Source organism: Diadema antillarum, unplaced genomic scaffold, assembly GCF_040938485.1.
Source record: "Diadema antillarum isolate AM-2024a unplaced genomic scaffold, OU_Dant_1.0 seq00000446_RagTag, whole genome shotgun sequence".
NCBI classification, from domain to species: Eukaryota; Metazoa; Echinodermata; class Echinoidea; order Diadematoida; family Diadematidae; genus Diadema; species Diadema antillarum.
The window spans coordinates 147,697-173,476 of NW_027271420.1; the positions used below are offsets into that span (position 1 = coordinate 147,697).

Here is a 25,780-nt window from a genome sequence, read left to right on the forward strand (position 1 = left end):
TAGTTACATCTTCACGCGTCATGTTTAGTTACACCTTCACGAGTCGTGCTTAGCGTTTTCCTTCAGTAAATGTGCGTGTATGTATTCATATAGGGTGTTAGTGTGTGTGTGTGTGTGTGTGTGTGTGTGTGTGTGTGTATGTGTGGGAGGGGGAGAGGCAAGGGAGCGTGCATGCGTGATGGCTTATCATGATCGTCAACATCGTCACCATACATCGCAGCGACAGATATCGTGTTCGAGCCTGAGAGATCCATTGTTTATTATCTTTTGTCTGAGATTCTAAAGCTAACAAATAAATTTAGATTGTATTTTTGTTTTCCCTTGCCTTGCCTTCTGGATGAAGGCAAAGATTGATGAGGATCACAAATCTTTGCTATATACTTGCGATGCCAAGAAAGTTGACGTTCAATTTTACAATATCTATTATTATAAGGGACCGGAAATGCAGTATATCATTATTTTTTTTCCCCCATGGATGTTATTGTTGATGCCACCCTTTTCCCCCACATTCCATGCAATCAAACAAGATATTCATGTCATACATGTATTTGCGTTTAGTCCGTTTTTATTGATCGACATCACGTGTAAAAATACATTTTCAAGGGAAGGGGAAAAACGTGCGGCAACAAAACATACACACACAAAAAAGAGCAACAAAATGATTACAATACAAATTTGTAGTCGATAACCAAGTTCGACGTTATGAAAACATTATGAAAACAACTGAAGAATATTATATCCTCGATTAGATTACTGAAGTCTTGCAGACTATTGCAAACATGAAGAACAAAAAACAAATGAAAATATCATTGATGCGCAATGACCGGAGTGGAATTGTTTTCGGTAATCAAATTTGAAAACGAGAAGGCTTCGTTACTGTTAATTCTTTCCTCTCTATCAAAACTTCGTATGTTTTCACATGGTATATAGTCCTAGAAACCCAAAATATGCATACAATTTACCTGCACATCTATGAAGAGCATAGGGATTGTAGAATTAATTATACACTGGAGAAATGGGCTTCACTGTTTCGCTGTGAAGATAGCTTGGAATGCAGTTTCCGACCAATTCGCAATTTCAATTGTGTTGGTGTCCACGCTATGAACGTTAATTTAGGTAATCAAAAATTTTCAAACAATAGATAATCTGAGAAATTTCCATCCTGCAACAACAAATCCCATCCAATTATCTAAATATGACGTCCTCTTGTCTGGGACTCATATACTGTGGCACTAGAATCGCATGTACATGTAGGCCTATATAGCGTCGAGCATACAAAGATTAAAATAGGAAACAAAATATGCAACATTTATATAGCAAGTAAAGAATATGAAATTCAGAATGTGTAATAAAGAGTAACTGAACTTAAATGAAAAGATTAATTATAGATATAATTGAGCACGTTAACTATGTGGAACTGGCGCATTATAAGAACCCTGTATTATTATTATTATTATTATTATTATTATTATTATTATTATACTCTAATGATCAATTAATGAACGAAAATGTTTAACTGTGATATGCAGTTAAGTCAAACGTAAATATGAATGTAATTCTTGTGACCAGCGTGTTTTTTTTTCTGAATTCTTCGTATCACAAGTATGCTGATGGCCATGATTACCAAGCACATCACGCTTATTCACTGAAAACACACACACACACACACACACACACACATGAAAAACAAAACAAAAAGAACACTTCAACTCGACTTGGAAGTACTAATCTCATAAAAAAGCAAGGTACGTGTTCACAACACCAATTGAATCCCCCCCCCCCCCCCTTCCCCCAACCCTCCCTCTCCTTCTCCCTCTAACAAGTATATAACATCACATCTGTCCCTCTCTCCCATTCATTCACGCATTCAGCATCTATGCGTTGTTTTGAACGAATAACGATCGTGGGTGGTGTCACATTACACAACCCAGCCAATGCATAGCATGCATGACTCATAACACCCCGTATTCGGAATTTCTGTAATGCGTGCCGTGAGTGTGCGATGCGTGCGGTACTACGAGTATACGGTAACGGCCGCTTTCGCTGCTGCGGGTGCGCCCAAGTGGCGTCCCTTGTTACGAACATTTGACATGGCGACAGGTGACGCGGTAGGATAATCTGGAAGAAATCTGCACTTTTCAACCAGCAGATGTCTAAGATGTCGTCGATATAGCGAAAATACAGTCTTTAGAATATTTAAACACTATCGTATACTGAAGCGTCCTTCGAAAGCACCATGAATTTGTTCAGGGTGTCTTCTTTAGTACGGACGTTGATTATTGCTGCTGCTGCTGTCGTCGTGAGTGTAGTTGCAGACGGGTCTTTTCCCGAGTTGTTCAACGCCGCTGAAAGCCGGTCAATATCAACGATTCCGGTGGTAGGAACTTGCGGTTATGATCATTCCTCTGGTGATCTGTTACGGAGTGCTTTCTGTCGTAGTTCGACAATTTCTTCTTCTGTCACATCTTGTGCCATAGCGATATGTAACCAGGCCTGCCCAAGTAGAACTAGTGTACCAACACCAACCGAACTATTGAGTGCTGGTGTTTGTATCACCCAGGATTTTGCGAGCACAAGACCGAACTCCGCAGCAAATGATCCATCTTTTATTTTTAGGAACAGTCCAGATTGCTTCTCTTCACCAGCTGTACCGACTGTTGGGAATGATGGGAGATTTACTGTAGCAGTTTGGTTTAGATTGGACGACACCACTGACGGGTAAGAATCCAAGATGTTCGTTTAGGAATAAAGAAATAAAGGTAAAGGCTGGGATATTACATTATCAATCATTGTACAGTACCTGTACTGTAAATCAAACCGAAAAGCAATCTGTTTCTGTTTTGAGTCCGTCGGTATACTCGGTACAGTAACTGTAATGTTTAGGGTCTACTCCACCAACATTTTCTCAATTGTGCTTTGAGTTCATTAAGGCTACACACCCTCTTTTACTCCAACGTTACACTCCAATCACTGCTCAGATGTCAGACTCATAAACTTTGATTTGAATTTTTCCTGAAAATCATATCTGTGTATTCAAACTGCATGCTCAATTGAAAGGTGAAAAACCACTGCATTTGAGAGGAATTTTCCCCAAATCTATGTGTATATAGTGATCGCAGAAATATTGCTTTGTAATACTCACTATGAAGTTCACACCGATGTAATGAAATTTGAGGAAAATTAGGCAAGTCATTCAAAAGGAATAAATTGTTATAATCCCAACCATGTGCCATCATTGTTGAACCATGAACATTGAACTACACTTGTAAGTAACTGACTCTCTCAAAAAGCGTACTAAGAATAAGATGCTGTCCTGAAGGGGGAATTTCATGAAGCGGTTTGGTCGGATATTTTTGAGTAACCTGGAGATGGTTGTGAGCTGTGACAGGTGCTACTGTACTGGTGCTCTGGGCTGGATGATATGTAGTGACTAATTCTTGTGGTGGCATCATTGATGGAATGATATTATACATACATGTACATCACATGTATACAAAGTGTATGTACCTGGTACAGTATTGTGCATTGACCCCTTTGTATACAGTATAGCTCCTACTGTACACTGTAGTTTGTGTTCATCATACAGTGTTCATTGGTGCATGTGCGTCTGTCAACTTCTGTGTTGGGGGAGGCAGCTTGAATGTCTCGAATAACACGCTCCCTGGAATTTAGCCACAGAAGTTGAAGTTCTTGCTGAGTATTACAAATGGGAATGATTCTTGGGAACATGCTGTAAAGTAGGCACTATCAGTTTACTCTGCAGTGGGGTGGAGTACATACACATGTACAGTAATATTGCAAATTATGCCAGGCATATTGTGATTGTTGGGGATGATACACTGTTGATGAGGCTGATCTGACTGGGCATGCTGATCCAAACGAACTGGTTATGGATTTTGAAAAACCTCTTAAACACTGGCTTTAGAGGGCATCAGTGCTGAAGAGAGTCCATACTGAGGAATAATTTGGCTTTTACATGTACAATGTAAGAATCTCTCCTGTAGTCAACAATACATGATATCCAGGGGTGGTATTCTGAGACCGTTTTATCTCTGTTGTAAGTCTGTTGTAATAAATCGGTATTCTGAACACCGTTTTATCTCTGTTGTAACTTCTGTTGTAACTTCTGTTGTAACTAGTGTTTTATCTTGCGCACCCTTTGCCTGCGCATACCATTGTCTTAGGGTATGCGCACGCGCGTAACAGTGGGCGCAAACCTGAACACCCATTAGATTACACGGTATTCTGAAAACTGTTTTATCTTCTGTTGTAAGTCATGCCCCGTGCAAATTTATGCTTCTGAGATAAAACAGGGTGGAGGGTGTTATAACTCCGTTGTGACTTTCGTTTTAACTTATGTTAGATAGTGAGATTATTCACCAACTCAATATTGTGGTATGCGAGTTCAAAATAAAAAAGATATACAAAAAATAACAACAATGTATGTACAGAAAGGCAAATGATATAGCAGTTTGACAAAATGTAAACTCATTCCACAATACAAAATTTGGTAACATTAACATTGCAAGTACATACGCGTAGCATAATTATGCACATAGATAAAAACACAAACACATGAACAGAAAGTTTACCGGCACCGTCGGCACTAACTTGTTTTAAGCACTATTCATTTCAAAAATATCTTTCAAAATATCAAATATTTTTAAATATGATTTCACTATCTTCACCAAAAAGAATTCATTATCAGTACCTTTGGGTGTTTCAAAAATATTTATTGCTGGGGATGGCGCGAATCCTAAGAAAAGTATTAGAAGTCTAAGGTTCCATGATGGAACTTTACGTGATAATGATCTCCAAGAGATATCTTGTGAAGATAGTGACAACAACAACAACAACAATAATAATATTTAATGATAATAATAACATGGCATTGCAAGGGCTTAACGTAATATAGAAGCGTCTAGTTCCACATAAACCATGAAATTTGGGTTCATCTTATGAACGCCAGATATCTTCTTATTTTTTTAAACAAAATTTCAAATAAAAAGACTCAATCTGAGATAGCTTTGCGAATCCCCTACTGCACCAACTATACGTCAAAATCGGTAAGAAGGCATAATGATCAAGCTTCTGTTGTAACTTTATTTTATCTCTGGCTCTCTTTACCTGCGCATACCATTGTCCTATTTGTGCGCACGCCAGAGAATGAGCGCTTGTTAAAACGCGCAGAGTTAAGCAAGGCGCATTTGCCCAAGGGAGCAATCTTATTGGTTGAAATGTCTTAGATGCTACTTCTAACAATATTTCCTATTGGATATGATTATTGCGATGGGCGTGGTTATCATGACTTACAACACCGTTAAAACAGTTTTCAGAATACCGATTTACAACTGTTTTAGCGGTGTTATAACTCACAGACTTACAACACAAGTTACAACACAAGTTACAACAGAGATAAAACGGTGTTCAGAATACCACCCCTGATATTCATCAAGGAAATATGAAGAGAATTGAACATACAAAGTGTACTATAGTTTTCTGGCATTATGAAAGAGCACTTGACATTACACATGGTACTGTACCTCTTGCAGAAAGAAGAGGAAGTGATAATGTGATATTACCCTTGGCAGACAGTTGTACTGTATACCAGTAATGTCAGTATCAACAAGTCAGGGATGTACAAATTTTCTAGTGAAAAAAAAAGAAACAGTTTGCTTGAAAACTGTAAGTTCATATTCCATACATTTTGATTCTCAGGGTATCGGGTACAATGCCCTGAGATTGATTTGTTGTATAGAGAATTATTGATTAATTTGTTATCTAAAGAATCCATATAGCAGCTTAGAACACAAGTCATGAAATACAATACAGTTTGATTTGTCAGACCCTACCATTAGCAATCACAATGAATTAGGAAAAAGGTCACATTTACAAGTACACAGCTTTGTTTTTTTAAGTGCACTTCATGTGTTAGAAGTGTACATGTAGTACAATGTATTACATGTACTTGCAGTCCAGTAAACTGAAATTCTTGAAAAACAACAGTACACACATACACAGCTCTGTACATGTATGTTATACAATATGTACAAGTTTGTACATTTTTATGTAACATACAACGTACTACAGGTGTTTTGTACATCCATAAATATGCAACATGTAACCCATACATTGCACATGTGCATGGATTTTAGGTGTACACTGTACCGGTATTCTGCATTCCATCTGGGAGTGAATCTTAGTTTACATTGAATTCACTTCCTACAATAGGCCTGCACACTTTAGTTTGTGACTTTTTCATGTCGGACCTTCTTTGTCCCCTGTTGTCAAACACAGTGCTCAGTTCTTTAAATGTCTCATGATACAAATCTCCTTTTATCTGATTTTCCCCCCTGCAATTCTAAATGCTCTGTGTCTGTAGATGTACATTGTATACATGTATCACAGATGAAAAATTGACCCAATGCTCTGCATTTCATAGAACATGATAGGGAAAATTCAAGAGAATTTTAAACCAAACCATAATTCCTCTTGTTCAGACTGCTTCACTCAGCAACAATAATGAACCAACTGCAGTGCTGTAAATTTGAAGTTGCTGTGCGCATTCAAATTGTACTTTAGTTTAAAGGCATTATTTAGCATGCAGATGAAACAAAAACCCAGCATTAGAGCTTCAAAATAGTTCTAAAATATGAGTTAGGGATAGACACAATCAGTGTGAAAAAGTTATGTGTATAATAATGTTATGTATTGTTAAACATACAAAATGTGAACAATACATTGTAGTAAAATTGTCTGTAGAACCATCTACAGTTATGATTTATTGAGAAAAATAGTGACATCTCCAATATTTATTGCAAAATGTTTGTATGGCAGAATGTTTTGTGATACAACTAACCTGTACATGTACACCTACATGTATACATACAGTACAGGATGCATCAAATGTGATACCGGTAACTCGAACATTTTTTGAATCACTGCTTGCAATGGTTAGCAATAGCAGTACCTTTAAAGTCTCGAATCTCACCCAAAGACAGAGAGTAATAAAGGTAGGAATAGCTCTTAACCACTTTCTCCAACCCCTAGTCACTTAAATGAAAAAAAAAAAAATGGTTCTAACTTGCTTTTTCAAGCTGTCTTACTGCACACAAACGTGTCAAGGTTTATTGCTTGCACTTGTCAGAAGCGAGTTTGACTGATGGGGAGTACTACACCTACATGTAGTATGTATGTCAAGTTAACAATTTTTTCTGCGACAGGGGATATTGTTGTGGAGTTCATGGTTGTTGACCTGTTGCAGGAAAATTGATGCTTTCCAGATGAAATTAGTATGAATTATCACTGGATGAACATCTTACTGTCTACCTTGGTACATATGCAACTGATTGACAAATTGCCCTACAGTACATCCACGTACATGGTACATGTTTGTCAGGAGAGAGAGAGATCTCTCTCTTGTACTGTGTTCTGTTTATTCTGTACTTAATGATCCACTTCATGATAAGATAGCATCTGAAACACTACACTGCCATTTCCAACAAAATCACTTTTGCCGCTGGCACATACCTGCAGAGAGATGTGAGATGCAGCATGGGGAAATCTTTGTGACTTTTTGAAACAGAGCATGAAATAGTCTAACTTACAATGTACAAAGGAGACAAACTCAAAGCAGCTGCAAGGAGACCAGTGCATACATGTACATGTAGATTGATGTAGAGTGGAAGACTTTTTTTTTTTTTTTTTGGTTTTTGGATGCTTATACTGTACACCGTTGTACTCAGTACAAAGTACAGTGTAAGAAGACTTTAATTCATATTGTTTAGTGTCTCTGATACCTGTATGATTTTTCTCAAACTTTTGTCTGTCTGTCTGCACTTTCAGTATTAAAATTTTACTTTTTTTTTTCTCTTGCACCGATTAGTTTGTACATGTACAAGTGTATACACTGTACATACAGTACATAGGGCTCGACACTAACGGTGGCCCGGTGGTTCGGGGCCACCAAAAACGCATGTCGGGCCATCAAAATTTCATAAATGAAGAATTTGATGGCCTGATCGGGCCACCAAAAAAGGTCGGATGTTTGCCTTTGGGCCACCAAAAATAAAAGTTAGTATGGAGCCCTGCAGTATATGTACATTTGTAGATCAAATGTCCTTGAATATCCAAATTTGTATGGCCATACACATAAAGTGCTTTAAACTACATTTAGGTAAAAAAAGAAAGTCAACACTTTTTTGAAGTCATATTTTTCATGGAAGATTTTGATGAAAATCAATGTACACTGTATTATACATGTACACCATATTAAAGGTAATTCAATTGGCTATCAACCTACTGTAGTACAGCTGTAGGCCAATATAAAGGGAAACTTTACGCATGGATGAACACATTCTTTTTCATCTTGTTACAAAGCCCCAAGGTAAAAATTGGAAATATTGACATGTTGTCATTCATTTTGAAGTGCCTTTCAAGACAACAATGATACCGGTAACAAAAAAAAAAAAAAAAAAAAAAAAAGGTTAACACAATGAGAGACATGAATGAAATAGGAAAAATAAGTTTTCAATCTCTTTAAAACTTTAACAAAATCAAAGTGGAAAACTGAAGGGGGAAAATAAGAATTTTTCTGTCAACTCAAACCTCAAAGGACATACAGTGTACACTGTAGGGAGTAAGGGCACAAAGATGATTAAATGGACAGAATATCTGTATTTCAATCTTTGAATTTGGTAATTTAAGAATTCATGAGAATTTCAGAAGCAAAAGTACAATTTTCCCAATTTGAGAAATCAATTCAAATTTCTACCATTTTTGTTTATAAAATTGCTTCTTCTCTCAATGTTTCATTTAAATTTTGTTTTGACAGAAGATTCTTCATTTCCTCTATTATTTTTAGCCTTTACGTTTGTAGGTTGATCCTTTGAGCTTCAAAGATATCATAGGTTTATTGTTGCATTGTAAATCATGTTTTTCATTATGTTCAATGTGTCTATTCTTATTGTTACATGGAAGAGCACTTAAGCATGAATGACATCTTGTTCATTTTCTTTTTCTAATTTTTACTTTGTGCCTTTGAAGAGAAAAACAAAGGGTCATTTTCAAACATGAGTGACACAACAATCTGAGAGTAAGAAGGGCACATATCTTCTCACTCGGAGGTTATGAATGGATCATGGCTATCATATTAGGTTCCATGTACATGTAGTACTGACATGTACCATTACCAGTTGGATTTGAATTCTACTATTAACAAGTAAACTATGATTAAAAAAACAGTGCGTGAGTGACACGACAAATTTTGGACATGGGTTTCTGACCATTAACAGTTAAAGCTGGATTTGTGCCAAAGTACAAATGTAGTACTCCAAGAGTACCATTCATGAGTACAAGTACACGTACATCAATAGTGTACCTATTGTGTATCTAACATTCATGTAGTCACAATCAATCACTCCCTCTCTGTGGTAAATGGTTCACCCTTACAATGTACGTGCCATGAGTGACACAACATCCAAAATGTGAGTGACATGACAAGTGCAAAAATTCCACAATTATCTCAACAATGTAACTATTTTTTGGCATTATGTTCATGGTAACTCTGCACTAATAAACAATTTCTATTCTAATGAAAACTAATGCACACATTGTAAGACTTCAACAAATGCCCAGTACATATTTTTGCACTGTGAATGATTTGTTTTACATTATTTCTTCTATAATTTGTTGTATACATACACAATCCTTTCTAGGATGAGAAAAGTCTGTTTCAAAGAAAAAATGGTTTGTTTGCTTCCACAATGGCTTGAAGCTACTAAAAGTGTTTACGTTGTAGCTGTTATTTTTTCTTGTTGTTGGTTCATTGTGGGAGAAAGACTGCTGCTGTGACTTAATTCTGTTTTAAGAATGGCTCTCCTTTGCTACACTCAAAGCAATTTTGATGGATTCTTGTCTTTTCAGAAATTTCATACTCCAAGCACGAGCCTCTTTACAGATAGTAAAGTCTGACCACAGTTATCATTTTTCTGGATTGCTCTAAAATCAAGACAATAGACTGCATGGCACATAAATGTCGTTGCTTGTTCAGTACAAAATGATTTATAAAAGTACAAAACACTCAATTCTTTTGCGAAGTAATAGTAATTCAGGACATAAAATTTATGTCCTGAATTACTATTACTTCGCAACATAGCAACATTATATTTTTACAAACCAAAATACAGTTGCTATAAGGAACAAACTGTAGACTCTGAGGAAGGGGTATTTCCAGTCACATTCCTTTTCATTTCCACATTATTTGAATGATGAAACATAAGATCATGTAAATAACTGGATTGAATAGTAAATTGATAATGTCTTTTCAGGGATGCCAAGTTCAAAAAAATTTTATGAGTGAGATTTTCATGACTGGGCATCTTGGCATGGGAATGTGCGCGCGAGCGAGGGTGTGGGAGGGGTTTTCCCCCCATATGGCCTCCCATGGTAGGGAGCTTTTTCAATTTTTAGCTCTTCATGGTGCGATCAGGTGCATACTTAAAAAGTGACTATTTTTTACTTATTTTGAAAGACAAAAGGGAAATATACCTTCAATTGCAACTATCACTTAAATCTTTTGAGCTGTGCGCATTATCATACAAATGTAGGCCCAAGTTGCAGACTTCGCCCAATGCGTGAGAAAAATGGGTGTCATGCGTTAGATCGTGAGATGGCCCCTAAATGCTTGAGTCTCACGCAGAATGCGTGAGACTTGGTAGCTCTGTCTTTTGTATCCCCCTAGCACAACTTGCATAAAGTGTCATGTTTGAGCACATCTCTCTTATCTGACAAAATTATGTGTCGAGATGGCTACCACTCGCGACATGGTCAGATATTTACAATGTAGGTTGGAATGTGTTTCACAGACAAGTCAGACAGCCACTGACCATAACAGGGATGTTTCTGTTTCTCTTCTCAAACAATGTTTTAACTCACAATCTTGTCAACACAGTGTACAACTGTAATTGCTCAGCATGATGTGCTGTTGCTGTTACATACAAAGCTGTAGGTTGCATCAATTCTCGCTATCGCCAATGACGTAAAAAGTACCCGGATGTGGCTTTTTCGTCAAGATTTAGTGCACCTGGTAGCAAGGGCACTTCCGGCGCGGGGCATAATTTGCACAACGCTAGCGTGCGCGTACGTGTACCTTACCTATAGCGCCGCGCCGACCACTGGTACTTGTACAGTAGGCCGCTGTACTGCCCGAGCCAGCGAGTGCATACTCGTACACTGTAGTCCCCGCCGGCGGCCGGCCTGGGCTTGCTTTGATGCACCACTGCACGCAGCGCATAAGCTAACACATACCGTACAGCGTACTGCTTGATCATGCGATCGATGTGCGCATCACAAATCAGTCATCTCTGCATACGCTGAAAATATGCTGGAAAATATTCACCCACCGGGATATTGTCATGGAATACCCATCTTTTTTATTTGTTCTGTGTCGAAATGTTGCGAACACAATCGGGAACGAACAGTGATCTCGAACTTACCCTGTCTCCGAAGCAACTTCTTCCAAGTAAGTACGTACGTACAATGTACGTAGGCACTAGGCCTACTACCTAGTGCTACTACCACCACTACTAGTAAGTCGGGCGTGCACGTACTGCGCTGTGGAGTCACCCGCAAACTTCACCCACGCGGCCACGTCACGTCTCGCATGCCAGTAAGGGTCCTATTTCTGCAGATTTTTTTCATTTATTGTCGTGCGAACAACACATGGCAGCTTCGCAGCAACAACCAATAGTCGTATTAACAGCAATTTCTTAAGAATGGAGAAATTTCAAATCATATTAAAGCTGTAATTCAAGTCGAGAAAACCGGAAGTACACGCAGAATACAGTCGGTTGTGTGTGTAAATAGCATTAGTCACGTATCACGCGCGTACGAACGGAAGTGACTTTGCTACCGGACTATCCCATAATGCACCGTAAATGACGCTTAAATCAACATCCGGGTACTTTTTACGTCATTGGCGATAGCGAGAATTGCCCGAGAGTTTCATGGTAAAAATATGTAGACCTCAGAGAAGATCGTAATGGATGCAGTTCAGATTAGTCAAAACCTTGTTGAACAGTGCACTTATTGCTGATGAAAGTCTCACATCAATGTTTAATAAATTATGCAAGGGCTCGGGCATTCATTATGACAGATATCAATATTGCAGTGTAGAATCCAAACTATTACCCAAAATCATAACTTTACCTTTCAATAGTTTTGCTACGAATGTGTAATGTCCGCAGCATGGCGATGTAATGTCCATAGCACTTTTTTATTGGATTATGCAGGTTTTTAAAGAACTGTGTGGATGTGTTGTGTGATATCACATTTTAGCTTTGCATTCAAATTTAGAACAAAATTTGACCAAAACACTGTTTTCTACCAAAACTTGTATGCCAAAAATGGTATGGACGTGGCACTTTCAAAGAGGTTGAAATTAGAAGAAAGAATGAGATGCATATTCCCCCCCCAAAAAAAAAAAATATATATATATATATTGTATCAGATACAAAGGAGGATTAATCAACTGAAAGTCATTTTGTAGTGAAAATTTCTACTTCAGAAGATCTACATGCAAATTTTGCCGAATATGAATATTTTCAGCAAAAGACACACTATTTTAATAGCTGAAAAATACTGTGTTTTTTTTCAAATTGCACCAAAAATTGTTATATCGGTTTGCTTTGACCCTTCCTAAATACTATCCACTGTGAAACAAAGTTGTGAAACAAAGCTGATATTTGTTTATTATTTTCGTTTTTTATTCTTGGGTTACATTTTTAGTGGAATGCCCATATATACACTGTATGTAAAAGATATGGTGACGATTGCAAACACAAACACAAACACGTCGTAACATGCAGATGAACTCATCATAACCAGACTATTCCTGTTGCAATGGGCAAATTTGAAAATAAATAGGGAAGACTACAGGAGGCATACTCTTGCCAGGAATGACATTTGACTATATTCATTGTTTCCATTTACATGTAGTATAATGTTTTAATGATTAGTCTCTGTCCTGATTTGTGTACAATATGATATCGTGAGTTACACAACATATCGTGAGTGACACAACAGAACTTTGACTGTAGATTCTGGCTTTACATTACAAATTGGACAAAGTTACTACACATGAAATAAGGAATAGTGAAACTGTATTTGCTCCTGTATTGGGGTAATTTGATTTTCAAAATACACAGCTCTAGAAAACTTTTTATGTTTAAAATGTGAGTGACACGACAACCATCTTTGAAAACTTGAAAGCCCTCATTTGTTCTGAAAATGATTTCTGAGAATATGTAATGCTATTCAGGGGATAAACACAATAATAAGGTTTTATCTTATCAACAAATACTCTTCAAATACAAATATTTTATCATGATTTGCAGTATGTGAATTTTGATGCAAAAATACACATTTTATGACATTATATTACCCTAGTACTAAATTTGCTGTATTACAAGATGTAATAGATTGATTTATGTAATCTTTATGGAAAAATATGGTCTATATCTAGTTTCAAAAAATATTGAAGCCTACTGATTTCTTCCAAGTTTTAATTTTCACCCTCATGTCCACTTTTGTTTGAAAATGGCCAAAGGTGTTCAATAATGCACGAAGTTTCCCTCTTTATTGACCTACCAGGTTGATAGCCAATTTACAGTAATTACACATGTACATTTCATATGGTATATAGACATTAACTTTTACATGTAGCTGAATATTCTCTGAGAAATGTAAACTTGAAAAAGTGTTTAACAGGTACTTTTTTTTTTTTGCTTAGTGCAGACATTGCACATACAGATTGTACATTTGTATGTACATTCATATGAGAAAGAGAAAGAAAGAATTATATTCTTGATATACAATGTAACTATTGTAAATATGGCTGATGGGTTAATCTCAGTACAGGCAATTGATCACATAATTCAAGAAAACAAACAAACCTAACAGAACAAAGCAGAATGTAAGAGAGGAGTGAAGGCCTCATTCACAATTTGAATGTCAGTAGTGTTGGATAGTCTGCACAATTTGTTGTGAAAAATGATAGATACCACATACTGACATACATTGTATCATGGAAGATACTTAAAGACAGTACTAATTTGACATTGAATTCATTAAATTTGAAAAATTCAACTTTCAAAACTTAGTATTAATGAGTCCATTGCTTTACCTCCCCACCCCTTCTTTGTCCGTTGTCAGTTTTAGAATTGATGCCAAGTTCTAAATTCATCAAGACTGTGTCAGAACCACACTGTATTCTGTTCAAAAAATGTTTGGGACAGGCAAGGGTGTCAACATCATGTACACAAATATACATGACTGCTGTAATTTCTTAAATGCCATACAAATTCTTTGTGTACAATGTAGTACTACAAACATTGGCACAGTTTGAGATGAGCCCTAAACCAATTATTATGTCTTTTTATTTATTCCGCCTATTTTGGGTGTACAGATTTTATGATTGATGATATCTTATCCATATTCCTGATAACTTATAAATCTGTTACATTATTTGAAATATTTGGTAAATATCATAAAACTGGAAAGTGCAGTTTTTCTATACAAAAAGTTGTGAAACTACATATGTAGGAAGTACGAATTTTCAAACTTCTGTTAAGGATAAATTTGTCAATACCATACTCGGGATTTTACAGCTGACGATCATGGGAGCAAATTTATTGGACTCTCTCCATCCTTTGCACAGTTTGCTTTGACAGAATCACTCATTACATGAGCAGAAATTTACGAATTGTCAGATATTGTTTATCTTGAAAGCAAAATTGATGATGTAGTGGATATCCTTGTTTGAATAAACCTTCTCAAATGATCTGTCGGTATGTGTATTGTATGTTTCACACAACTTTGTAATTCTTTTGGAAGGTTTTGCAGTGTTGAGAGATTCATGATGTTATTGCACATCATATGTATTGTACATGTATATCTTATAAATCAACTAAAATGCTTTTACATCTTTTTCAACCAGTCAGTGGAGCATGGAAGCTCTGAGGGAGTCCAAATAATATTGGTTTTATAAACTTTCCAATTTTCCAGCTACCATTGTTGTGGCTTTTTTTTTTAATAGAGTGGGTGATGACAAAATCATTCAACATCTATCTGCTTACAGCACATGCGTTCAGTGAAACAAGTGAAAGGCTTATTCCCCTAGATGAGTTTATGTTACATACAACTGTACTGTACATTGTACAATTTAATTATGCTAGTAAATGGAAAGTACTGTAATTATGTCTTTTGAATTATGCCTTTTGAAACTTTTCCATGCAAGGCTTGTGTTCAACATTGAATTTTGCGCTGTAGTTTAACCACATTATTGTGGAGCTCCATGGTTTAACAGCCCCTTAGAAATGAAATATAACAATTTTACCGAATTACATTTGATAAGTGTCTACACTGTAGGTGACTAGCAGTACATGTAGTATACAAATGATGCACAGGATAGAGTGCATTAGTGAAGGCGTATAGTGCACTCGAGGGTATTTATTGTGAAACATGCACTCGGCTTCGCCTCGTGCATGTTGCACTACATTGTAAATACCCGAGAGTGAGCTATACGCCTTCACTAACGCCCCTAATGCCACGAAATAATCCTGTGCATCATTTGTTTTATAAAATGGGTCGAAAAATTCGAAAACTAACAGCATTTTTCAACGTTTTTCACGTACCTTTGTGGGTCAAGACGTCCGAAGATGTTCGTCCCAAACATTTACGCACGTCGCACTCGGAATTCCCGCACATATAAGTATGATGGGGGGTTGGGTTTCCGGACACTTAAGTTCCCACATGAAAACTTACTTATTTTACATAGAATATGCACCCTTTACCTTAAAGACTTGATATAGACTCCTCATATAGGCCTACTAGACAACATACTTTGAAAATCGTTGGATTTGCCCTTCAAAGTGACTCCATGTACGCGTCCGGTCCCACAACGCTTGTTCTACTGTACTGTACGTATAAGAGTATACGTACGCGCACGCCACACATGTTATGCACAAGGGAAGAAAGGCCGGCGGCCGGCATCCCGAACTAGAAGTTGTTTACAGGATTGACAGCGCATATGCATGCAATTCAAAGGAGCCGCCGCGCGCACAGACGATCGGCAATAGGATTTATAAAATGGGTTCAAGAATGTAGCCAATAGGAAGCGCTGAAATGAGTCACATGTGTTTTGGTTACTCAGTCCCATTGCACTGCGTGTTAAATCCTATTGCCGATCGTCTGTGCGCGCGGCGGCTCCTTTGAATTACATGCATACGCGCTGTCAATCCTGTAAACAACTTCTAGTTCGGGCTGCCGGCCGCCGGCCTTTCTTCCCTTGTGCATAACATGTGTGGCGGCGTACGTATACTCATACGTACAGTACAGTAGACCAAGCGCTGTGGGACCGGACGCGTACATGGAGTTACTTTGAAGGGCAAATCCAACGATTTAGCAGTTTAATTCTCACGCCGTTTTCAAAGTACTGAGTATGTTGTCTAGTACAACTGTAGGCCTATATGAGGAGTCTATCCAAGTCTTTAAGGTAAAGGGTGCATATTCTATGTAAAATAAGTAAGTTTTCATGCGGGAACTTAAGTGTCCGGAAACCCAACTCCCCATCATACTTATATGTGCGGGATTTCCGAGTGCGACGTGCGTAAATGTTTGGGACGAACATCTTCGGACGTCTTGACCCACAAAGGTATGTGAAAAACGCTGAAAAATGCTGTTAGTTTTCGAATTTTTGACCCATTTTATAAAACAAATGATGCACAGGATTATTTCGTGGCGTTAGTGGAGGCGTATAGCTCACTCTCGGGTATTTACAATGTAGTGCAACATGCACTCGGGTTCGCCTCGTGCATGTTTCACGATTGTAAATACCCTCGAGTGCACTATACGCCTTCACTAACGCACTCTATCCTGTGCATCATTTGTATATTAACACGCAGTGTAGTGCAATGGGACTAGAATAACCAAAGCACACGTGACTCATTTCAGCGCTTCCTATTGGCTACATTCTTGAACCCATTTTATAATGAGTATTAACGGTATCATAGCCAGGCACATTGTGCCATACGAAAAAGAAGGGGAACACTTTTGTACACAAAATAACAAGACTTTCATGAGCATGTACAGTGTAACTTTTTGTGGAACCAAATGCATTTAATATACTTTGTCTTATTGCTTCTATTCACAAACATATTCAGTGTAAAAGAGCCCATTAATGTTGAACAATTGATCAAGTTGTAGTTCAGAAGGTCAATCAGTGCTGTACCGTACAGACATTGTAGCTCCTTAGGTAGCCAATTTGTGTCGTGTGCACAGCTGAACATCATGTACAATTATATCAAGGGAACATTTTTGTAGTATCAAAAATATGCATAGATCTACTTGTAAATTATCATTCGACAGGCTCTCACATCATTCGACAGGCTCTCACTTCTAATGGCCATTAAATCAGTGAGTGCATGTACTGTGTACAGGAGTAGTCTTATTTTTTTATGGAAAACTGAGGAACTACCGTACATTATATGTATGAAATAAACCAGTATTGGTTAATTTATTTTTCCCCTCTTCTCTTCCACCAGCACAATCATTGAGAGAAGAACATCGAGTAATGACATTATCTACGCCATCGAGGTATCCTCATCTGGGATTACATATGACTATAGAACTGCAGATGGAACAAAGTTCATCCAAATTCAAACCAGTCTTCCCGTCAGCCAGTGGCAACATCTAGCAGTGCAGGTATTATGTTGAGCAATTTTAACATTTTCCTTAATTTTCACAATATCTATACTACTCTGAACAAGCTGCATTCTGTCTTTATCATCAAGCTTTTACTTCTGACTTTGAAAAAAAAAAAAACATGATTACTTGTATGTGTGTATGTGAAGTTTTATTTCTCAAGCTTGACTTGTGACAAGCTTACTAGTGAAATACTGTAGCACTGATCAGCTCAAAAAGCAAGTTTTGCACTCAGTGCGGTGAGAGAACAGCTTCAAAGAATTGATCTTCGTATCAGAATTTCATGTACAGTACATGTGTAAATGTACAATGTGCTCATAATATTATAACTCTGTTGCAATCTTACCTCAAAGCTAGCCAAAAGCTAACTTCAAAACAGTACTTATGGAAAGAAGTATGTCAGTAATAATTATATCTCAATGCTGAGCATGTGGGCTTGATCTGTGAGTTTAAATTCATGATCATAACTTGATCAGCATTCAGACTTCAAGTCAATAATTTGCAACAGTGCAATACATGGGACAAACATACAATTTACTTGCCCGTGTGTACAATATTCATGAATGTCAACGCCCATGAACGAGATATTTACAGGTAGCATGTCTTATTTTTACTACTTGAATAAGCCCACAGACTGAAGTGCTCTTTAATTCCTCATCATTAAGGGGAAAAAAGTACTCTATTATAGAAAAATGTTATATGAATATATTATATGAAAGTAAGGCAGAATGAAATTTTCTGTACTTTTAAAAAATGTTTTGACTAAATGTTGTACAGTATTTGTCATGCAGAGGTAAAAGTCATTAAACACCATTATGCTGTTAACTTTTTGTTTCCTCATTTCTGCTTGTTAAAACGATTGCCCTTTAAAGCGCTTTAACTTTAGGATTTACGTTTAGTGAAGAATACTCATACAACGTGTAGTAAGCATCAGAGATAATGATGTGTTTTGGCATTCATTCACATCATACAAAAGCTGAAATAAAGTTGAGTCACTGCAATTACTTAATTGTACACTTTATACTGCTCAGTTGTTACTCCATCTGCAATGTAATATACTGTATTTCCTTTCACCTAGGTGCATTTTACATCACAGTACAGATTGTATTTTCTGTGTTGGTATACAAGCGTATAGAAGAAAAATAAAACAGCTGAGCACTTGTCTATGACTGTGTTTGGACAGTGTGCCATACAGTGTATCTGGCAACAGCTGCAAATCACTGCAAATATTGAGCAAATTTCAATTATAGGGAAAAGGTCTTGTGTACTGACGACCATCCTTTTTGCGTTTTCTTCTTCTTCTTTTTGAAATCTATATGGGCAGCAGCTGTTGCAGCAGGTCAGAGGTGTATATTGATGTTCTGTAGAATGACACACTAGTGTATTCTGGCAAACTCCTGACTTTCCAAATGAAAGTACACAGACCTACTGTACAATGTTTCCCAACCACAGAAAACTCAGAACACTTCTCTGTAGCATGTATATGCAACATTTGTACCGATGATCCAGTGACAGCAAGCCAGGGGAATAAAATTGTGTCTAAAGGGCCCTTGGCTTTGAAAACTCTACCCCTTTTATTGTCATGTGAAATATGGTAACATTAGGGAAAATACTCTGTACATTATATGTCTACAATATAGTAACTTATTGGCTGATGTGACATTTATTATGATAGGTGTTTGGAACCAAGGCCAGTTTCTTCATCAATGGTTTGGAGATAGATGGGACCCCCTTTGAGACCCAAAATCTGCTGGGGCAAATCCTCGATGAAAGTGGTGCACAGACAAGAGTGGGTCAGAGAATTACAGGTAAATATATATAATATATTAATCTTAATGAATTCCCCCTTTTCACTTCCCATTATATACTAACATCATTCTGTAAATTGATTTCAAGTGAATTGGCTGAAAAATATACTGTATGAAACCCTTTTCAGACACCTAGTCAGCAGACTCTCAATAAACTGCCATCACAGATATGTACCTTGATCCCACTGAACAATGCCTACCTCCAGAGCATGGCATGAATACATGAATATACAAATGTGTGTGCAGGCAACGCTGGGTTGCATTGTCAACTAACTATGTCCTAATTGCCTGATGGGATTCAGCTCATTTTGCCTGTGAAATCATGCAGTGGATTTATCACACAACTCCCGAGGCACACTGCTTTTTTTTTTTTCCCAGTACATGCCTCCTAACAATAGACTCTATGATATAGTGAACATTTGCTGTCACCATAGAAACAATCACATGTTTGCATTTTGCCAGGCTCCAACCAGTTTGTGGGTCGCCTCCAGGATCTCTACTTCTACCAGGAGACGCTAACCAACAGAGAGATTGTGGAGCTTGCCACTGGGGTGTTTCCTCCTGTTCACGCCCAGTCTGAGTGCAGGTGCCTAGACAGTCATCCCCGAGTCAACCCATTAAGAGAAAGGTAATGATATTATGTCCTGACTGCTGACCCTTGACCTGTTTGCCAACTGTCTTCTTCTTTTTCTTCTTTCAGTGTCAAATGCTTCTTTTAACTAGCAAAGTTTTTTTTTTTCAGGCAAAAAACATTAAGTATTGCTAAAATTTGATATTTGATCATGAATATCATTATCATCATAGTGATTATTAGTGCAAAGTACCAATACAGCAGCAGCAGCAGTATCATTGATATTGTTTTTATTATCTTCATACACATTGCTCACTGTCTGACCCCCTACAGCTATTGCCTGAAGAATGGTGAGCCGGACACTAGCCCAGACCAGATCAGCCGCATCAACCAAGATGCTCACCCTCTCCAGTTTGCCAATGATGGTGACCTGGGCAGCTACTGGGTCTCGACACTGGCCGATAACATCACAATTGACATCACCCTTGGCAGTAGGGAGTATCAGGTAGTGTCTTCTCTGCTTCTTCTTCATAATGATGATAATAATAATAATAATAATAATAATAATAATAGTGATGATGATGATGATGATGATGATGATGATAATAATGATAATAATAATAATAATAATAATAATAATGATGATGATGATGATGATGATGATGATGATAATGATAATAATAATAATAATAATAATAATAATAATAATAATAATAATAATAATAATAATAATGATAATAATAATAATAATGATAATAATAATAATGAATGTAGTGGCTGCTTGTATAGCACACAGGTCCACCTTTTGGTGCTCATGGGGCTTCAAAAAATGAAAAGATAGATATACAGTCAAACCTGTCTATAGCGGCCACCCAAGGGAGACGGAATAAGTGGCCGTTATAGACAGATTGCTGCTATAGACAGGTAATCCAACTTTGTGTACATTGCTTACATGTACATGACATGTATCATCGTTGTATCCTTACATGTACATGTATGTGTGTACGTATGAACACACTGTGTATTTCATGCATTTAGCCATGCCGGTGTGTATGAAATTGTTGCACAGTAGTACATGTATGTGTATTGTTGTGAAGAAAGCATAACACTAGTGCATTATTATGACTGAATGAGGGATGAATGCAGCGGTGGCGATCACTGAACGTTGCCCGCACGGCTACAAAGCAGAAAAACACGCTGAGTTATCGGCTCGGCTACGGCTCCATTGGGTTTTTGGCCGCTATAGGCAGGTTGCAATCATTCGCGGGAAATAAAATTTGTGGCTGCTGGCTGCGTTAGACAGATGGCCGCTATACACAGGGTCTTTAACATGGTTTTTTTCTTGGGGGGATTTTTCAGTGGCCACTGTAGACAGGTGGTCGCTACAGACAGGTGGCCGCTAAGGCAGGTTTGACTGTATACACATGTACAAACATGACAACAGAGATGAAAATGGCAAACAAGAAATAAACATACCAGATAGAGAACACAATTGTTCCAAACATTATAAATTGCAGTTATAATCCTCAGTGTCAATTTCTACTCCAGAAGTCTTGGAGTTATCTGTTTGATGTTGATTGGTTTACTGTGTATACCACTGGAACCAGGTACGTGATGAATGGTTTACATGGGAATACAATTATATTCCACCAGCTTTTTTTCATACACATTTTCTGGCCCCGACATTCTTCATGAGCCATTATGTACAATATGTAATTTGGAAATCTTTGAGCTGATGTTGAGTGAACCAGCATGGGTATGGACCTGTAGCACATCTGTTTATGTCATGGAGAATACTAATCTTTCTCTCTATTCTGCTCTCTTTTTGATTTTATCTGTGGCATGTCCAGGTGTTCTACGTTGTGCTACAGTTCTACAGTCCTCAGCCCACTTCCCTGACCATCTTTCATCAGCGCAGTGGCTCCGCCTCCTGGGAGGTGTGGCAGTACTATGCCCAGGACTGCCAAGCTGCCTTCGGATTGGCCAATAATGGCACACTGGACACGCCCACCTCTGTCAACTGCATCCAGTTCCCAAGGTTTGTGATTTCACAGTTAACATACTGTAAAAGTCGAAATTTCCACGATGTTGAAATTTTTGCGCATTTCGCGCAACCACAGCTAGCGTGAAAATAAAAGCACGGAAATATTTTTGCTTGTTATTTGATCCTGTACTTACTGTCTTGATTCAGCTGAATTAAAAACACGCAAAACTCTTCTTACCGGGTCAAGCGCAAAAATATACACTTTTACAGTAATGCTCATATAAACAACAATGTGCAGCCAATGCAGCACAACATAGCACAAAATTAAAGATACAGAGAACTAATCATAATAAGTGCATGAAACCCCATTTTGTTTATCAAGTCGCATCATTGTCAGATACAGGTGTGTAAATTGTGACATTATTTGTGACTTACAACTTGTTTGTCTGGGAATTTGTATGTTAACAACATAAATGAACTACTGGTAATGGCTTCATCATTTTTGCACATTTGGTGAATTGTGCTTGTCAACTTCAACAGTATGGCAAAATGGAAGTATGTTAAATCTGAAAATTAAGTCTGTCCTGATTACATGTAAAGCCTTGCTGTGATCCATTTGTCTTGAGCAAAACTGCTCCAAAAAAGTTGGATAATGAAGTTTGGATAGTGCCCTGTTGAATTGTAACACTCTCTCACTGAAGTTCACAGAATGAGAAATGAATGGCAGATACTGATATCAGAAACTCTATGTTGGATGGTGTACATTCATTTTCAATTCGTTCATCATAATGTTCATCATACTATTGTCACCTATCTCCCCTCTCACACTTCCCCCTTTAGTGATGTACCCTATTCAAAGGGCAACATCACATTCCAGCTACTTGCCCCTGAACCGTCTGCTCGCCCTGGCTATAACGATTTCTATAACACTCCAGCCCTGCTGGAGTTTGTCAGGGCAAGCAGGGTCCGTTTGGTTATGGAAGGTCACTACCATGTCACCAGTCAGAGGCACAGGTACTATGGTATAGAAGAGCTGACCGTCAGTGCAAGGTAAGCACTATGATGAATATATGACTTAACTAAGGACACAGGAGATGGAATACTGATGGTTGAGAAATGAAGGGTTTGAGGGATTGAGGATGAAAGAAATGTAAGAGTGATGGATGCAGGGCTAAGGTTGGAGCATTAGAGATGATTGTAGAATTTGGGATGGACTACTAGTGGCAAGAGGACTGAAGGATGGAGGAATGGTAGATGGACAAATAGTGGCTGGAGGACTGGGGAATGGACAAATGGGGACTGGAGGAATGAGGGATGGACAAATAGGGCAGGAAGAATGAGGGAATGAGAAATGAGGAAGTGAATGAATAAAGGGATGGAGCAATGCATGAATTGACATTAGATAGAATTAAGAGAAACGTATATTGGATTTCACATAATATTCTGTCACATTATATACACACTGACTGATCAACACAAGAATTGGTTGTAATGTATATGATCAGAAATACATAATGTTGTCAAAGAGCTGTTTCAGTGAGATATAGTGTCTCATACACTGTATATTTTCCCTTTCCAGATGTGACTGCAGTGGGCATGCTGATACATGTGATATCAGCTCTGACACCTACACATGCAACTGTCTCTCTTCCAGCTACACTATGGGAGTTCATGTGAGTAAATTGACAAATCATTCATTTTACATATCATATCAGCAGTGTACTCGGTGGATGATGTATTATAGGAATAACGCATTCCGCGGAGTTGTTTAGCGAGTATGCAGTGCACAAGAGGTTTCTTCTGAGCATGCACACTCCACACGAGCCAGAGGCGAGTGTGGAGTGTGCATGCGAAGAAGAAACCTCTCGTGCACTGCATATCGCTGAACAACGACGGGAAAATGCGTTATTCCTTTTATAAGATGGCTAAGTAATTTCAAACGCGAGGTGAATATACCTTGTATGAGAAAGAAATAATGAAATAAATCAAATATCAAAGATTTTGAAATTGTACTTAACCGTTGGAAAATGGTCCAGAGTAGGCTTTCTCCGAGATTATCCCAGCTTGTGCTGAATCTGTGATATATTCCAAAGTTTCAAATCCAACACATGAAATTGAAAATGTTCCAACTCTCAAGAATTCAACATATTTACAGCTATTTACAGCAGATCTGACAGCTTATACTGCCTAGATCTAGTTGTTGATAGTCACGTTACATCCGTGGAAGTGGAAAACGTTTCCACTCTCCGAACGAACGTGACTGGTGTCCCTCCTGACCGTGATCGACGATCTCGACTGTGTACTAATAGTTTGGTTTTGGGTTAGAACGATGTTATCCTGCCGGATGTCGTAGTCATAGCCATATGCTACAGTTTCTTGACTAAAGTTACTCGTTGTCGTTGCTATGGCACTGGATGTGGAGGGGCATTCCACGATGGCCTTGCTACAAGATGTAGATTCCTGGTCGCCCAGCTCCTGGTTCTTTTTGTCCTTGTTGACATCCGAGTATAGGCAAGTGGCCAACGATTCAGACATTTTTTTCAGTTTCGTTTGGCTTGTTTTGGAATAGTGCTTCAGCGAATCTGCCGATTTGTGCCCGCTGACACTCTGGATATCGCGAGCCTCGTATCCACAGGCATCGAGTGTTGTGATGCTGGTTGCCCTTAGACAGTGATTGGTGTACGTTAGCTTGCATCAGGCCTTTTGTGACAGATTTTTCAGTTTGTTGCCAATCGTGGTAATGCCTAATGGGGCATTGTCGAACCATGGGGTATCTTGTGCCAGCTCCTTCTTCGAAACATCTTTTGGCCTTTGCCACATCCAAGGGTTTTGGGGGTTCAACTTCGCTGCATATTTCTTAAATGTGGCTACCGGACACCTTTCACCCAGTTCAGGCATTTCAAACATCAAGCCAGCATCGGCTTCTCGGATGACATTTTCGCGGTTGTTTTTTGTTAGAAAGTCTCTCATTTGTACGTATTTCCGTCCGGAATCATCTGCTTTGATGGTAAAGTCTTCAGCTTTCATTCCACGAATGTTCTCCTGTGCTCGATTACAGTAAAAGGTGAGAACGTCCAAGAAAACCTTATCCTGGAGGCCTCTGGGGGTGGAGAGGTCTAGTGACTCTTGTATCTTGCTCATGTCGTCTGACGAAATCACGGGTTTGTGTACAACGGATCCTTTACTTTCATCGCTTTGAAAACGCGGTTTGCTTGAGGAAACTTGCTGCTATCACCAATATCTATTCCATAGTTCTCGACAAAGTATCTCTGAACACTGAACCTAATGTTTTGTAGCGACCTTGTTTTGTATGATTCTCCATTGTCCTTCCTTATTCCAGAGTAGAATTTGGTCAAAAACTTGTCCAAATCTTTGGTATCCTTGGCGATTTCTTCCAAATCAGTTCCAGTGAATTTGGCAAAGTCCATGAGTTTACATTTAGCAAATTTCAATACCTTCTTTGTCCCTTTGCTGTCCATGTCGTTTACCAGTTGGTCAATCTCTTCATCTGTCATAACTTGGAAGGAGATGGAAAAGTGCTCCTCCTTTGTTTGATTCACAGACGCCATATCTCAAGGTTTCCGAATGAGTTGTGATTTCGAAACAGACGCACAAGGGCAGGCTACAGCGACGAAACTTAAGCCAATCAGTAATCAA

The 25,780-nt window shown here is 38.1% G+C and overlaps 1 protein-coding gene and 1 pseudogene across 1 annotated transcript in view; one reads left to right on the plus strand and one right to left on the minus strand.

Annotated features, from left to right (window-relative positions):
* The first annotated feature begins 2,066 nt into the window (after positions 1-2,066).
* The window catches only part of LOC139732764 (usherin-like), a 79,616-nt gene continuing 55,902 nt past the window's right edge, over positions 2,067-25,780 (plus strand). Inside the window, 8 exon segments of the mRNA XM_071643608.1 lie at positions 2,067-2,718; positions 17,601-17,760; positions 19,436-19,568; positions 20,031-20,196; positions 20,473-20,644; positions 21,990-22,177; positions 22,964-23,173; positions 23,703-23,796. Coding sequence (XP_071499709.1) covers positions 2,237-2,718; positions 17,601-17,760; positions 19,436-19,568; positions 20,031-20,196; positions 20,473-20,644; positions 21,990-22,177; positions 22,964-23,173; positions 23,703-23,796 — 1,605 coding nt within the window. The 5' untranslated portion in view covers positions 2,067-2,236.
* On the minus strand, positions 24,526-25,264 carry LOC139732753 (uncharacterized; annotated as a pseudogene).